This window comes from Acartia tonsa, chromosome 1 (genome assembly GCF_053477335.1).
Source record: "Acartia tonsa isolate MP-2025a chromosome 1, ASM5347733v1, whole genome shotgun sequence".
Lineage (NCBI taxonomy): Eukaryota > Metazoa > Arthropoda > Copepoda > Calanoida > Acartiidae > Acartia > Acartia tonsa.
The window spans coordinates 22,817,690-22,835,490 of NC_137260.1; the positions used below are offsets into that span (position 1 = coordinate 22,817,690).

Sequence of the window (17,801 nt, forward strand, 5' to 3'; positions counted from 1 at the left end):
TATTTCTAGGCATACATAAAATTTTAGTTTCTTCCCTTTTTTAGATTGACGTCTGAACATTATTATTGAATATTCTTATTAACATCGCTTTGATGCTTTTTCTATCTACATTTTATGTTGTTTTTATAAAATACCTTTTACACTCTAACCCCTATCATGCCCACCCTAATTCCTTTTAAAAAGGAGTTCTAGATTTTGAATACCTGTGGACTTTAATTATAACAGGGCTTTTCTGCATGTATGTAAAATTAATAATTGGGTTAGGCATACAATTTATAATAAGCTTATCCTGGAAAACTATGACCTTAAAGCTAGGGGGAAGAAGGAAGCTAATTTTGTATTTTCCAAAGGTAAAAAATAATAAACGAATAAAAAAACTATATCTAATCCAAATATTTTTAAACTAATAACCATTCTTATGATTGAAAAAGGACGAAAATTGTTGCGTCAATAATTACAGCTGTAGACAAAAGTTCCCACGACAATAATTCCTTTGATTGATAGCAGGAACTTATTATTTTAAATTTATGGACTTCGGCAGTCTAAAATATTTTTTTGAAAGGGATAAATAACAAATTTTTTACATTGGATTTTTAAAAAACAGCCCTATAGCATGTCCCTACGACATTGAAAGATCAGCATCTCAGTTTAGAATGTAATGATTTCTAAATTAATTCTATAAGTATTGATATTAATAACCTTATTGATTTTTAAAAGAATATATTTTACCCTGTAAAATATAAATAACAATAAAAACAAAAAGATACATTATTATATTTGATTCATGTCATTTAAAACATTTCAGTGGCAATTATTTAAATAGCAATTATTGTCGAAAAAAATCATACATAATGATATGAACAATTGAAATTAAAATTACCCTGTATCAAATATCTTATTTAAAAAAATAAGATGTCATAATAAAATAACCAAAAGATATTCATTAAAATTAAAAAGTTTAAAAATATTCTGATTACCCTGTATATATTTGTTCTTGTTTAAAGACCAATTTAAAGCTGTTAAAATATTTATAATCTGTGTCAAAACTTTCAAAATTTAGTCTGGATATTCGAGTTTATTTACTGGTCGCCAGAGCTAGGGATATGTCATCTGAAAAACAAATATTTTGCCTACAATTTTTTCACAAGTCAAAATACCATTTTATTTGACTTTTGTAATATTTTTAAAAAACTTCTAAAAAAAAATAAAAAGCATTATGTAAGTAATTTTTCATGAGATGAAATGTATCTCCCTAAACACAGTTATAGATAAAAATCAGGCAGACTGGATTTTAAATTTGCCCTTAATCCAATTTTTTTGTATTATTAAAAATGTTCCTTTAGATTTCTATATTTTTTGAGTAAAAACGTTGTGCAAAAAAGGATAAGTTGACTGATGGGTTGCATTAAGTAAGGAAGGAGGCATTAAACACCATATTGATCAAAATTACTTTTATGATTAGTTGTTCCTGGTAGAATAAAAATAATGATTAAATTATATTTTGTTATTTCTTTAAAGTCATAATTGTTTATTTGACTAAAAAGTTAAGAAATGCTCCTTTACCCCTCTATTCTATATTATTTCATTTTCCACACCTCTTACAAATAAAACAAATAAAATACTATACTTATTATTACTGCAATTTTATTGAAATGAGTATTTATTTTATATTCTACATAGATATTTGAACCAACAATTTTCATGTCTAATGGATGCTTCAATATTACAACCAAAAAATATTTTCAACAAAAAAGTAATTCAATTCAAACCAAAATTGCCTTTTCCCGCGGGTTTGTCCAAACACCTTTTTAATTTTGTATGAAGGTTTTAAACCTATTTGCCACATCATGAAATTAGGTATGCAGGTTTTTATTTCTCAAGGAAATAAAAAGTTATGGGTATTTTGCTTCAAAAATATTTTACAAAGTATGATCTAGTCCTGAATGTATATTTATCATTAAAAAATGTTAAAAGGATTTTTTTAAAGTTGGTAATTTTTAAAAAAATTGTAGTTTACTCTCAATAAAAAAAAATTCTAGAATATTAAAGAAAAATATACACAAATTAAATATCAACCTCCTAGCCTTTGTTACGAAAACACCACACACCAGAAACTACCAATAAAAGCCTCGAGAGTACGAAAGTGTATATAAACTATTTGACACCTATAATTTAACAATCATCTTAAATATAAATACAAAATTTTTTTCCTTTTTTCCAGCTACTAGTGAAGTATAAAATTATAGATTCAAGTATTATTAAAAATGAAACCAGAATTGAATCAAAAGAAAAACTTCATAAAATTGTTTAGATTTTAATAGAGAGATATACAGACATCGTAGATTTTTGTTTTAGTTTTAGAACACACAATTAAAGTCTCTGAGCTTGATTACTCAGGACAAAGAACCTTACCCATAAAATTATGATTGACCTAAGTCCAACATAAAAATTACCAAAAAAGCGTGCCTTGTTAACATTATAAAAATTCAATAATAACTAGCGTAATAATAAAAGGGGAGAAATGGTCGTTAATTTAAATTGATATTTCCCATGCCATTTATTGTTCAATTTTTTTTATCCAAGGGGTAATGGGAAGGGGATGGGTGGATGATTGTTTTAGCCAGCTAAAGGTTTCAATTCATTAGATATTAGTTATGATAATCTGGTGAAAGATACAAGTAATAATAAATCCATTTTAATAACACGGTTCTATAAAAACCAAGGAACCAGTCTATTTTCCAGCAAATTGCCTAGATTACAAGTCTTTTCAAGAACCCCATCCTTTATTTACAAAATGACCTAACAATTCGATCTATTTTATCTCTGTACTTAATTGACCAAGGAACCCCTACATAATATACAAAATAACCTAGAAACTCGGCCCTTTATTACAAAATTTAATTTCATAAAATTATTTCATTCCATTTGTTTAAAAAGTATAATATTCAGCAATTGACCAATGAACTATCCTATTCACGCGTACAGAATGTTTAAAGCCTTTCATTGCATTCTTATCACCTTGAATCTCTCATAAAAATGTAGTCTTTACGACCAAGGTTATTAATAAAGGTAGGTAAGGTTTTTAAAAATGCAGTTTTGAAAAAGCTTATTTATTTCTATTACATCATGTCGTGAAAATTCAAATTAACTTAACATTAAAAGAATTTATTTAAGTGTTTAGAATTTTGGGCGGGGGTGGGGGGATACAGATGGGATCTTTCGTTGACCTATCTCTTAATAAATCACCTTGACTGAAAGCCAATTTATATGCAGAAAATATAAATTTTAATGCTGAAAAAAAGACACTTTACAGAACTTGTGCTGTATGATAATAGTTAAGGAAGTAAAATTGATTATCAATATTATTCAATATTCAAAAAGAAATATGAAGGAAATTGAATAGTTATGAATTGAAAAGCCTGGCTTTAACGACTGGTGCAAGATTATTGCTAATATTATAAACCAAATTGTTTTAGAAAATCTACTTTTAAACATATTAGATATTTCAAAATACCAAAAGTAAAAAAAATAGTAGTTAGCGAGTTTATTTTGGATATTCTTTAAAAATATTAAGTTCCCAATATGATACACTAAAGACAGAAACATCCTTTTTTCCCGTTACTTATTATTTTATTATGTGACAAAATGTTACCTTATGAGGGTAAGCCAAGTGCCAGGTAATGTTGATAGTTTCTCCAGCTTTTAACTGTGTACGGGCAGTACCTGAAATAAACAAAATGGCGGTCAAAACAAGTGGATAAATACAAAACAAACTGATCAAAGAATTAAAAATTTTGAGAGTACAAAATTTTTCTCTTTTAAGAGGCATTTAATATGGCGTCTAATTGTTGTATATCAAATACAATTATAATAAAAATGTATTTAAAAAAAACTAGGTTCAATGTACCTAGCTAAGTAAAAATTAATCTACCATAAATGCATGGAAAGATAAGTGCAAGGGGGAGATAAAGAAAGAAAAATAGAGGAATTGGCTGAATTATGAAGGGATGTGTAAATGTAAGATAAAACATTTAATAGTTACGATTTTATCTTAAAAATATTCAGGGCAAAATAAAAAAAAAATATCTACATATAAATCTTTTTTTTCTTCATATAACATTGATTTTCACAGCATTTAAAATGATCTTCTCTTAAAGGACACATGGCTAAAAATGTACATAATACATGCCAATCCATAGTTTATTGTTCATCTATCTTCAATAACTTTTTTGCATAAGTTATGATGATGTGTTTAATGTTTATGGTTAAAGAGGGAAAAGAAATATATACATCTGTAGATGTTTCTTCTTTTTAACTAGGGTTAATTAATCTAAGAACAATAAATCAAATGAAGTATCATTTCGACCCAAAAGTGTAAAGAATAGCTCATGTGTTCAAAATTAAGCTAAGTACAAGGTTTTTATATTTCAAAATTTGTATTTCTTTTCGTCCTTATCATGTTAACTTTCTTTTAGATATTCCAGGAATAAAAACCAAAAACATTCATTTATTCGAATGTATTTTTATGTAACAATGTAGGAATGTTTGTTATATATGTATGGTAGACAAAGAAATGATATAATTAGCTTAAATGCAACAAAACAACCGTTTAAATGTATATTATATGTCTTTTAAATATGTATATTTTATATATATGTATTTACAAAGATTATATAAAAAGTATACAAATATAATATTAAAGAGGGGGGGGGCGAAAGTGACACTTTTTGAAACCAAAACTAAAAGTCAAAGGAACTCAACTAAAAAAAGAGTTACAGGTCTGAGATTTTGCATGGCAGTTGCTTTATAGGGGTACAATATGGAACTGTGAAGAAACGGCGGCGCAACCGCCGAAAACCGCCGAGAAAAGGCAACAAAAATTACGGCGGGAAACGGCGGTTTTCGGCGGTTGCGCCGCCGTTTCTTCACAGTTCCATATTGTACCCCTATAAAGCAACTGCCATGCAAAATCTCAGACCTGTAACCCTTTTTTTAGTTGAGTTCCTTTGTTGACTCTTAGTTTAGGTTTCAAAAAGTGTCACTTTCGCCCCCCCCCTTTTAGCATTAAAGCTTTAAAATTGTTTTTAATTTATTTCAACCAACTTTCCATTTTTTAAAAATCCAAAACGATTTTGGATCATTAAGCTACCTAAATTTTCATCTGTTCTACTAGAAGATATCTATAATTTAATGTATTTGAATTTTAGGGTACAGCGATTTTAACTTGCATCAATTAAACACTTCAGTCTGTGATTTCAGAGCCATTTTCTTAAAGGTGTTGAATTCACCCTCGACAAAAATATTAAAAACTTGTTTAGTAGAAATCTAACACTTTTCTTAAAATTGTCGACCCTTCTATGCAACAGTTTACATGATCTTATGATACAAGCAAATATCAAGGTACAGTATTGTACGAGGAAATTCTTTGTAAAAGCCAAGAAAAATGTTAATAACTGGTTAACCACATAGGCCAATTAAAATTCTTACCCTTTTTATATTAGAGGTAATAAAATTAGAGATGTGCTAAATCTATATAAAGAGAGGGGTATGTTTCTAGAAGAATCCGTAAAGGTGTGTGTTAAAAGGTTTAAAAATAGTAGTAGAACGATAATATTCACTAAATATGTGTATATCTTATTGAAAAGAACTATAGACAAAAATTTTTTTTTTTAAAGTTAACATAACCTTTACGGATTCTACCAGAAACCTACCCCTCTCTTATATAAGTCACACTAGAAACCAGCGTTGCAGATTTTGTTGCGGCTCCGGCTCCGACCTAAAATCAAGAAAAACTCAACATATTTTTTCCCCATGTCTATTTTTGACTTTTGAAGTTTTTATTTTTGTTTATCCAGTCCAGAGCCGGAGCTGTTTTTTTAACGAAAATTACGGCTCCGGTTCCAGCAAAATATCGCGGCTCCACGGCTCCCGGCTCAGCAACACTGCTAGAAACGTTAAAAAAGTACCTAAAGCTTTTTTTGCATGGTTTTAATTAGAGACTAATTATAGGAATGCCTTTGCCTCTAAAGAGCATTACAACGTACACTTTAAGACGTCCAGGCGAGGAAAGAGCGAGCAATCAAGTGCTATTTTAGTCTTAACAAGATAAATGCTCTAATAAATTTCAGTCACAATCACAAATTAAAAACAAAAATAGAGAAGCTTCGTTAATTTCATTTAATTTTTTTGACATTTAAAACAACACATGACAAAACTGAAATGCTTTTTAACTTTAACTAGAGCAACAACATACATAAAAAGCGAGGCTCAACAATGATTGTTAACGCTTATTGAAAGATGGTGCTTTTAATATTCGAGAAAATAAGATTATTTGTAAGTGTGAATAGGGTGTAACAGACGTAACCAAAGGCCACACTAATGACTAGAAAGCATGAAAAAATTTTCAATTGGTGGAAAAAGTCAAAACATTATAAAGCTTGAGATGATATTATTCTGTCGCTTAAGACGACTGACGTACAGGTATGTCCTAATTGTAGAAAAACTTCGCTTCTAAAAATAATAGTTAAGCACACATACAGAGAAACACATAATTAAATAGTTTTATTTTCACACTTTGAAACACTTTAAAACAACAAAACAGAGAGAAACATATAATTACAGAATTAAATGTTAAAATTTCTAGTTTATACAAGTATTTTTAATGTTAATTTACAATAATCTTTTCAAAATAGTCAATACTTTATTTGGAAAAATATATTCAAACAAGCTATTCGAAGATTCGAAGTTAATAGATTTTTAACGTTAGCATATCAATCGAAAAATGAAATTATTATGAACGATTATAAAAAGGAAAACTAGGAAATATACAAAGTACAGACCAACTAAATAATCACAAATAAACCAAAATCTTCTATAATTAATTTACTTTTTATCCTAGAAGCGACCCGCGACCGTGGCTTAACACGTAGCATATCCGCTCGTCGTCGGGAAGATGATAGGTTCGAATCTCGGTCCAATCAAAGGGTTGGTTGTCTGATTGGCAAATGGACGCTTTACCCCGCAAGCATAGGGCTTTGGGCTGACGACCCTATCCCATATCAAAAAAAAGCCACGTTGTTACAGAAACACTGACAAATTGTCAGCGGCCTATGCTCCCCCTGTGGAGTGAAAAGGGCTTGTTTGTTTTTTTTATATCCTAGAAAAATAGGCAAGACATAATAATGACACACAAGTTAAGTGGAATTACAAATATTAGGGATGGCAATCCGTCAAATTTTTGGACTGGATTCGGATTCTTACAAGAATCCGTCAAAAAAAAATGGCGGATTCCCGCGGATTCCGGATTCGGATTCTGGATTCTAGCAATATTTTATAAGGCTTTTTTTTAAATTTTTTAAAAATTAAGTGCTACATATGTCCTAAAAATGAATGTTCTTGATGTTCTCTATGATTCACTTCCGAGAATCGAACCAGATTTTAAAAGATTTTATATATAATGATGATAATCTTTGCCTTCAAAAAGCGGGAGTTGAAAGAAAAAACTCAATACGCTTATTTTAGCCTACCAATAAAGAATCCGAATCCGCTATTAAAAAACGGATTCCGGATACGAATTCGGATTCCAAAATTGACCAAAAATTGGGCGGATTCCGGATTTTGATTGCCAACCCTAACAGTTATAATTAAGGGGGGGGGGGAAGTTTTGACACATTTGCGTAAACAGGGAGCATAGGCTTTATCTTTGGACTGAGAGGATAGGTTATTAGGGATAAAATCATTCTTATATGATGAATTTTCCCAAGTTTTAAGATTTTTTGGATAGGCCTCCAGGTGCCGGAGCTCCAGGCCTCCAGGTCCTCTCTGTACAGGTAAAAATGAAAAAAAAATTTTTTTTTGAAGAGTTAGAAGTCAACTTATGAAACAAAATTTGCATTTTTTTCTTTAAATATGTGAATAACATTCAAAAATATGCATATTTTGTTTCATAGGTTGACTTCTAACTCTTAAAAAAAAAATATTTTTTTTTTAATTTTTACCTGTACAGAGAGGACCTGGAGGCCTGGAGCTCCGGAACCTGGAGGCCTATCCAAAAAATCTTAAAACTTGGGAAAATTCATCATATAAGAATGATTTTATCCCTAATAACCTATCCTCTCAGTCCAAAGATAAAGCCTATGCTTCCTGTTTACGCAAATGTGTCAAAACTCCCCCCCCCCCCCTTATTCTATATTAGCTTCGCTTACTATCCTTTCTAAAATTAATTTTCTTTAAACCCTAGAAGCCAAAATGGGCATGAGATATAATAATAGCATGATAAATCAGTAAAATGGGTATCATCTGTAGTGTTTATACAATTTAGAACAGCAAATAGAGAAAAAAACTTTGTATTATATTTGTAATGTTAATTAAAAATTCATCTAATAAGTATTTTCAAGTCTTAGAAAAGTGTAATTTTTTAAAATAAGTTTTTCATGTCTTAGAATAGTCTAATTTTTTTGAAATAGGTTGAAAAACATACTATCTTTAAAATAGTTAAAATTTAAAATATAAAATATTGATATCAAATATATTAATTGTACCTACTCATTCTTATGAAAAGGTTTTTTTACAAAAAAAAATTAAAAAACAATCAATGTATAGATTGTTTGGGTGTTTCATCCAAACACCTGAAAATGGGTGTAAGACACACCCACCTAGGTTGTTTGTAACTTGCCCCCACTTAAATGTTAAGAGGCGGTTTCTAGAGGGAAATAATAAATAAGCATTACAGTAGAAAATGATACTAAGCCAGGCTAATATTGTCGTGTAATGTTAAAAAGAAAATTGTATCACTAATATCAAGATATGAAATTTCTGTGTTTTTGTTACTAACCGGGTTTTAAACACCATGATAAAATGTGTGGAAAAAAAATACTAAATTGTTTATTTGTGACTAGCGGGTGCGCCTCTAGCATCTAAAGCTTATTTTAGAAGTGGCAGGGAGGAAGAAGAGGTAAAGCCTAAAATTTTCAAATAAAAACATCTCCGGACCCATGCCCATTAAGCTTCCCTAAAATGTTGATCTAAATCAGTTCAGTAGCTACTGTACTGAATGTATTAGGATATATGTTTGTCCCATTAAAAAAAAATAATGTTTACTTTTTATATTTGACACTAATAATTTTCAATCATTTTGAATCCACTGTGAAGGTTGAAATGATTCATTGTGTATATTTGTCTGCTGTCGTTTACAGACAACAACTAAGCCGAAGGCAAATAAAAACGTCGACGGAATGCAAATTTATGCCGTGCCAAAATAGGGTTGGAGTTGCAAAAACAAAGAAAATTAAAACTAAGCCTAATTTCAAGATCATTTGTGTCTTGCAAAAAAATATTTACAGAAAAGGCAAAGCTTTCCTACACGTTGAAGGCTTTTTAGTCTAGCAGTTATAAGAAAGAGTAAAAATCTAAAGTAAGAAAGGGGGGGGGGGGTATGCAACCATCTAGTAATCAGTGAGCAAATGGCACTTAGAATTCGAATTTCGATCTAAACATGAGTAATCCTTGGTAGGTCTATTTTCCCTAAATCGAACAAAAAGTTGGAAAAGTAACAGCTGGCGGCTCAGCCATTTAGCCGTTTTTTGCCTATTTTCAGGGTAAATTCATCATCAATTACGTAGGAATCAACTATTTAAAACATATTTTTGGTTTAATTCATGTTAAATAATAGCAATAACCATTTTTGAAACTTCTAGTACCAACAGCTACCGTCTAGAACCGTTTGATAGCGTTTTAGAGTGGCAACAAGAATAAGGTGGAGATAGGTTTCGTAAATAATATGTACTATAGATATCCAAAAAATGGCAAAACTGCTCAGCCGCCAGCCGTTAGCCGTTACTTTTCCAACTTTTTGTTCGATTTAGGGAAAATAGAACTACCAAGGATTACTCATGCAAAATTTTAGATGGAAATTCGAATTCTAAGTGCCATTTGCTCACTGATTACGAGATGGTTGCATTAACCCCCCCCCCCCTTAAAACAAGATCAACATGTAGATGATTTTTTTTAAAGCTAAGAATGAACTCCTGACTATAAAAACATCCAGAAAAAAACCAAGAAAAATACTTATTGCAATTTTGCAAAGACTATAAAAATAAACAAGATAAATGTTTAGAGCTTTGATCCGGATTTTCAAGGTTCTTTATTTCGAGGTAGACAAATAAAAGATGCGCAAAATATTCAAGAACGAACAACTAAAAACAACTATTTTGCCAAAACCTTTTTCAGTAAAAAAAATACTAAAAATTAAATCTTCCTTAACATTCATAGTATATGAAAGAAAGTTTAAGGTCCTGAGAATCGCAGATGTTATACTTAAACTTAATCGAAACCAGTGAGTTCTCTTAAAATGCCTAATAAAGATATTTTGATTTATTTTAAATATGGAAGGGAGGTGCGAGTTTTGGGTGCTCACTATACATTTTGAGGAAAAGCACCGTGAAGCCTAACAGATATAATTATCAACTCACCTAATTTACTCCCTACTAATATGATAACCTTAAAAATATCAACAACCTTGGGCGAAAACGTAAGAAACATTTTTGGTATTATTGACCGTCCTTGGGAAGAAGAAACAAAAATATTTTTCCTCAAAGTTTAGACCTATAATCTTCAATGTGGCGTAGATACTCTAGATTTAAATCAAAGTTAGTATTATCCTTTTTATGCAAGATAACTCATACAAGATTCATTTTTCAGGCGCTTTAGATTCAAAAATTTCTAAAGGGGTGGGTGGAAGAAAGAGAGGGGTAGATTTCTGGTGGAATCCGTAAAGGTGTGTGTTTTAAGGCTTAAAATAGTAATAGAACGATAATATTCACTAAATATGTGTATTTCTTATTGAAAAGAACTATAGATAAAAATTTTTTTAAAAGTTTTTAAATTGTTATCGTTCTACTACTGTTTTTTTTACTTATTACACAGAACCTTTACGGATTTTACCAGAAACCTACCCCTCTCTTTATAACCATCTTTGTGCATTTAAAAGTATCAACAAGATGTTTAGAATTGAGATAGAAAATAATACTTTAGCATGAAAGCATTTTATTATAATAATTCATGTAAATAACGAAATTAATTAGGGAAAAAATAACGAAACCTATACGTGGTTTTCAGCTGTCGTTTGGGGGCAACACATCGTAAAATTGACGACCTCTCCATTTGCCCCCCAAATATTATTTTAGATTTATTTCATTTGTTGGTTATACCTTACACCTGCATTTTCAAAAAGCTGATCGCCTTTTATATCTTTTAATTCGCAATAAAGCAAATAGGGTTTGGCAAATAAAAACTGTTCTAGTTACGGTTTAAAATACCTCTTAAGTAATTTTAATTAATTCAAATGACTCTTAAAATAATTTGTTTTAAGAACATCAAGAACATTTTTGATAGGGGAAATATTCACAAACTTTTATTTATTCTCCTAAACCCTTGGGATCAGCGACAGAGGGGACATTGGACTGTAAAGTAAACTGGTAACCAAAGTTTTACAACAACGTTATCTTGTTAGATCAAAAGCTTTGGGAAATTGGTTGGTTCCAAACTTTAGAACTTTTTAAGGGGGTAATTTTGTTTATCCTCTTAGGGGATATACTCACAAGCCAAATACCAACTTTTGTCTTTTGTAAAAGAAAAAGATTTAATACCTTTTTTTAAGTAACACTTATTTATTAGTGTTAAGTTTAAAGAATACAAAATGAAAGAAGTTTATTTAAAATAAAAAAAAATTTTGTTGTTAGGTTTCTGCAATAAGATTTTATTGGCTTTTTATTAAATGAACGTTTTTAAGCTTTTACTGTAAACCATACCTATCATATTTAATAAGTAATAAATTCAAATATCAATAAGTTTTCAAAAAATACTTAAATCTTTTTTGTATGGACATAGCAAGGTGTCTCCATAACAAACAACAAATGAAATCAAGAAAGCATGAACGTAAAAAGGACAACAAATCTACTTCAGTTGCGAAGCATAATTTACACAATAAGACACTATTTATCACATGAAGAAGGTACTAAGTATAAGTAACATAAGCGTGGGGGTTTATTTAAGTTTTGTAATCGATTAAAAAATAAGTGTTACAATAACTTCACTCATAACTATCTAAGAAAGCAATTGTTAAATATCTTTATTGTATTTAATGAGATAATGTTGCTATTATCATATTCAAAATAAATACAATAATAACCTTTAAAATATTTAAACACTAGTCTCTTATTGGACATAAAATGACATCCAATAAGAAAAAGGAATAAAAATATGGGAAAGAAAATTATTTTTTTTCAAAATTAATTCTAGGCATATTGGAATAATAAATATTAGGAAAGAAAATTATTTTTTTTCAAATTTATTTCTCTTCATACTGGAATAAATATTATTTTTTTTAAATTTTACTATTAACCAATAAGATATAGGCATGTTATCATAAAAATTTAGAAAACAATAATTTTTATTCCAACATTATCAAAATTAAAGTGTTATATTCTAAAATAAAGGAATTGATAAAGAAAGAATAATTTTTTTCCAAACTTTTACTACCTCATGCCTATTTCTTATTGGTCAACATCAGAATTTAAAAAGAATAAAAATTTTTTCTAACATTTTCATAATTATAAAGTCTCATGTATTGAAAAAGGAATTTAAAAAAAAAATAATTTTTATTCCAAAATTTACTAGATCATGCCTATTTCTTATTGGTTGACATCAGGATTTAAAAAAAAATAATATTTTTTCCAACATTTTCATAATTATACAATTTCATATTTTAAAGAAAGGAATTGATAAAAAAAAATTTTATTCCAAACTTTTACTATATCATGCCTATTTCTTATTAATTGACATCAGGATTGTTAAAAAAATACTATTTTTTCCAACATTACACAATTATGAAATTTCTTATTTTAAAAAAGGAATTTATACAAAAGAAATAATTTCTATTCCTAACTTTTTCTATATTACACTGCATGATAGACTCGAAATAAAGTATTACCAAACTTTACCAATAAACTGTAAACAAATATGATAAATATACAAGCAAAATAACAAGTTAATGTTGAGATTCAATTCCTTCTCGTTCCTTCTTAAGCATAAAATGAATTTGAAAATTTTTAACATAAACTTTAATATCCTTATCAGGATGTTGATTTTATATGTCGTCTTTATGACAGGTGAAGATGTTATGAATATATTTCTTAAATTATGTATATAAAAAAATATTGTACGGTAATATCAAATTAAATTAAAAATAATTTATCATTTTTTGTTTTTTTTTGTACCAGAATCATCCCTGCAATGAAAGAAGAAAAAAATTTGTTTTGTTTTACATAGCAGACTAAATGTATTATGATAACATACAACGTCTCTTTGTGAGTTCATATTTATAGTATTGATTTTTATAAATGAATTAATGAAAAAATATTTGTTTGAAATTTGACTAAATGTCATATTGTATAATTTACTTAATTCTTAACAGTCGGGCCCCTTGCCGCATCTTTATCGGTCGGGGGTGAGGTGGTGGTGTTCGACGCCCCCTCCCCTATTATCTGAGCCACTATTAGAGCTAGAGGTCTTAAAATTTCTGTGTATGTCCCCTGTTTGATAATAAATTTCCGACTATAAGTGAGTCAAAGTAAATTTTCGCTTTCTTCATCCTTTTATTTAACAACCTTTGTTTTTAGGTCCTTTTTTACTTAAATATTACTAACGGCTGCCTTTATTTTATTTTTTATTAATATTTTATTTTCTAATGAGAGCTACAATTGAATTTTCATCAGAGCATATTTAAATAAATTTGTATCTACAAATAACTTTCTTCTTTAATTATAGTTAAGTAGTTAAGTACTGCTACTCTATAATTACAATCTTCTTTAAAAGGACTGTTAATGTTTATGATAATTCATATTAGATTTCAGCAATGTGAAGCTGCTTTGTTTAGGAGTGAGGGGGTGTTTGAGCTAATACTATTCAGAATCAAATCTTTAGTGGTGAAGCTACTCTATAATTCACTTTTTCTGTGTGTTAGTTAGTCCGTAACACTAAGGGGAAAATGTAATTGTCTTAGGTCTTATTGGAGACAGCTGAAATATTCAGTGAAGATTCTTTTGACATTTATTCTTTACAATGCCTTTTTGTCTGTCTGTTGGTCATGCTTCAAAAGACATATTACATATTCTCTCCTCTCATTTGTATTTGTTAAGAAAACTTAACATCTGCTCTCACTTTGTGCATTTGACCATTACAAGATTTTTTGTGCTTTGCTACTAATGGTTGTTGTCATAAATGTTTTATTTTGACAATGATCAAAGTATAACCCAATAAATTTTAGCATGTTAGTTTGTTTTGAAATTTTTGCAAGGGGGTACTTTCATGAATAAAAATATATCACAAATTCAGTTTGTCAAAAATATTAATAAGAAGAATGTTCATAAAAAAATAATACTAAAATTTTTGTTCTGATCCCACAATATAAGTTTCAAGTTAGTGTGAAACTGCATTTTGATACTCCGTGCATCATTTTACCCACAAACCTGTCGCATAACTCTTTTTTCAATTTGAATCCCAAAAAAGCTTGGGTGTCTTTGATTTTTATCCTTATATAACAGTAACATGATGTCTATTTATCTATTTGTCTCAAAGGATCTCGCTAACTGCTAGACAGATATGGTTTTTCTTTACATTAAAGCTTTTTATACATATGTCCTGGCCATGTTTATAACTATTTTGGGAAAGGGTACTTCCACAATATAAAAATTGCTCCTAACAAAAAATAACCCTCTAAAATTTTTGAAAAACTATGATCTTAAGTGTAGTTGCGACTCTCCCCCCCCCCCTCCCTCCCCTTCCTATCCCCAAGTGTCCCTAAAGGATTTAAGGGTACGTAGCCGCTAGTCCTTATATGGAAATAACGGGATGTATGTATATCTGTCTCTAGCAAAGGAACTCGTTATCCGCTGAACAGATGTGGTCCTTGTTTTTTTTTTTAAACTTAAATTAAAAAATAGAGGGGATTAAATTCTAGTGCCCATAATGATTGCTGGGGGCGTAGCGTTTTTAGCATGGCAAGCATCGTTTTAGAATTAAAAAGAAAATAAATGTTTCAGTTAATAACAACCCAACAAATAATGTCTATAGCAATTTGATCAGCTGATTGGTTTTAATACTAGATGTTTTTTTTAAGTAGCGCAGCTACTCTAAATCTAGGAAATAAATCTAATTTTGCTTAGAATTTACTTTTAGGTGTTTTAAACGTTGTAAATTGAAGATTTTATTTTGATAATTAACATTTTACAACAATACCCTCTATAAACTGTGAGGAAGTTTGATAAAATTACGTTTATTTTGCAAGCTTTTTTGAAAATACTTCATTATTTTTTTAATTCTGACAAAATAGAATTTCTGTTTAAGTAAATAACATGGCCACAAAAAGGTTTAAGCAGTTATTGAAATATTTTATTACCATTCTTGCTAATTAAATAGTAGTTAACTATGTTTAATTTGCATTTTTTTTAAAGACAAGAAAAATATTCTACTTAAATGCTACTTTTATGAAGTTATCTTAAACCTTTTCCAAAAGTTTGTTTTATAAAAATATTTTATTTTCCATTGATTTTATTGATTATATAGGTTAAAAATATCAAAAGTATTTTTTAAAGGCTATAGATTAATTTTGATTAATTCCGATTTTTAATTTTTTTAATTTTTTTCAAATCTGAAAGAATATGCCTGTCTTTTTAAAGAATAGATTATATAAAAAAACTAAATTAAACATATTCAGGCTATCAAAAAGTTAAAAATATTTTTTTTTACTATTAAATCACTAATTTTTAAAATCATTAGATTTTAAGCTTATTTTGCATGGAAACACACTTTTTCAGTCATTTCTTCTCAACAATGGATCTTAAATGATTATTACTGAAAACTTTTATGAAAATGTTATTAACCAAAACTCCAAATAAAGGAAATAATTGCCGTTTGCGAAAATGTGTGCAAAAAGTTGCCAATATCTCGTTAGAAGGGACTTAATGGATTTTAATTTTTACTGCTTACGACTTAGTGGACTATAAACTATTAGAAAAGTATCACTTCAAGGTGGAATTTTAAGGGTCAACTTTTTTTCTTTTAAAATTCGCAGTGATTATGCCTATTTCTTATTGGTTGATTCTAAGATTAAAAAAACATAGTATTCCAACATTAAAAAAAGATGCAGCTAAATTATTTTGGGGTATATTTTTTGTTACAGACAAAGCCCAAGCTTTTCCTGAGGGGGGAGACCCCCCTCAACCCCCCCCTTCCCCTGAGGGGGGAAACCCCCCTCGACCCCAACCCTGACGCTCACTGTATCTTTTAAAACATTACACTTAAAACTAACAAAAGTTTAAACATTCAGGAAAACTCGAGTTATAGAGTAGGTTTGCCAAACTAAAATTTTATAAATACACAAATAAATTAAATTAACATTTATTTTAAGGTAAACATTTAACAAAATATATATAATGTAACCAGTGGATTTCTTCATAATTTTGCAAGCAGACACCACAATTGTTGCCACATCTCCAAGGGACTTTTACACAACCAACTACGGGCAGAATAGAAGGAAGCTAATTCTCCTAAAATATAACAATTATTTTGTTATGTTGGTAATAAAATCTATTTGTCTTTCTATTAACGCATTAATCTTCGCAATTTTAAAATCACAAGTTTAATATTTATAGGACAATTATAACATTTCTAAATATGTTAAAATTGATGTACAGACCAACGGAAAGTCCGTCAGGCAGACACACGGACAGACAGACTTACGGACACAGATTAACAAACAGACAGATGTGGACAAACATTTGAAGTGATATACAGACGAATGAACAAACGGGCATTATAGAAAAGCTTCTAGATTTTTAAAAACTTACCATGCAAACACAGCAAACACTCACAGCAAACAATGGTCGATTCAAGTTTTCTGACAAGCCTAAAATATTTGATATAATTATATTTCTTATAAAAATATTAATAATAATAGCTGCGCCCCCAAGATTCCATGTACAAAGAATGGACAGAAAAAAATGGCCTAAAACCATCCCAGGACCTATGTAAAGTTACCCTGAAAAAAAGAACATTCGGACCAGTTAATTCTGAGATCATAAGTATCAGACAAAAAAACATTACTACTTTATGTAATAGTACAAGACATTTATAAAGCTTCCCTAAAAAGTACAATTTAATCGAACTAGCATTTTTTTTAGATAATTAGCTTCAGGCAAAAAAACAATCTACTTTATATAATAGAATAACACTGAATAAAATACCTACGTTTTGACATAACCTCCGTCTTCACCAATGTTCAAATGAATACTAAATCAATAAACATTGTCGTACATTGAATTTAAAAACTTTAGAGGTCAGCTGAATCTTAGTTTCCGATTTTGTACGTGTCACCCTCATCCTATCTAAATATTTACTACTAGTTAAAAAAGCTTCAAACTTCTAAAAAAATAATAATTTAGTTTTCACAAATTAAGCTTTTTTTACGTTTTATTAAATGAAGTTCCAATTAAAAAAAGGGAGGACTTATACTATGGGTAGGGGGGGGGGGGCGTTGGGGATTAATAGACGAACTATTAATATTATACCCCCCCCCCCTTTCCTTTCAGCTTTTCCCTTTGACCGTAGTAGCTGAAAATAGCTTTTGCAATAGTTAGGTTATCTGTCGTACAACTTCAGAAATCAGGGAACAAATGGGTAATAAATTTTTAGTTGATCATTTTATTTTCAGGAACAAGGGTAAGTGAAAGAGAGAATGAGATGGG

The 17,801-nt window shown here is 29.4% G+C and overlaps 1 protein-coding gene and 1 long non-coding RNA gene across 3 annotated transcripts in view; both read right to left on the reverse strand.

Moving 5' to 3' along the window:
- The window catches only part of LOC145315102 (uncharacterized), a 134,598-nt gene that overhangs the window by 57,648 nt on the left and 59,149 nt on the right, over window positions 1-17,801 (reverse strand). Inside the window, exon 2 of the mRNA XM_080155148.1 lies at window positions 3,653-3,723. Coding sequence (XP_080011274.1) covers window positions 3,653-3,723 — 71 coding nt within the window. The remainder of the gene's footprint in view (window positions 1-3,652; window positions 3,724-17,801) is intronic.
- Window positions 16,440-17,366, reverse strand: LOC145332587 (uncharacterized). Of its 2 annotated transcripts, none has more exons than XR_013884227.1 (3): window positions 17,305-17,366; window positions 16,905-16,963; window positions 16,440-16,604 (listed from the first exon to the last, which is right to left on the reverse strand). It is a non-coding gene; the product is annotated as an uncharacterized LOC145332587 (long non-coding RNA). The 2 variants fall into 2 exon arrangements; XR_013884226.1 differs by having other exon boundaries at window positions 17,301-17,354.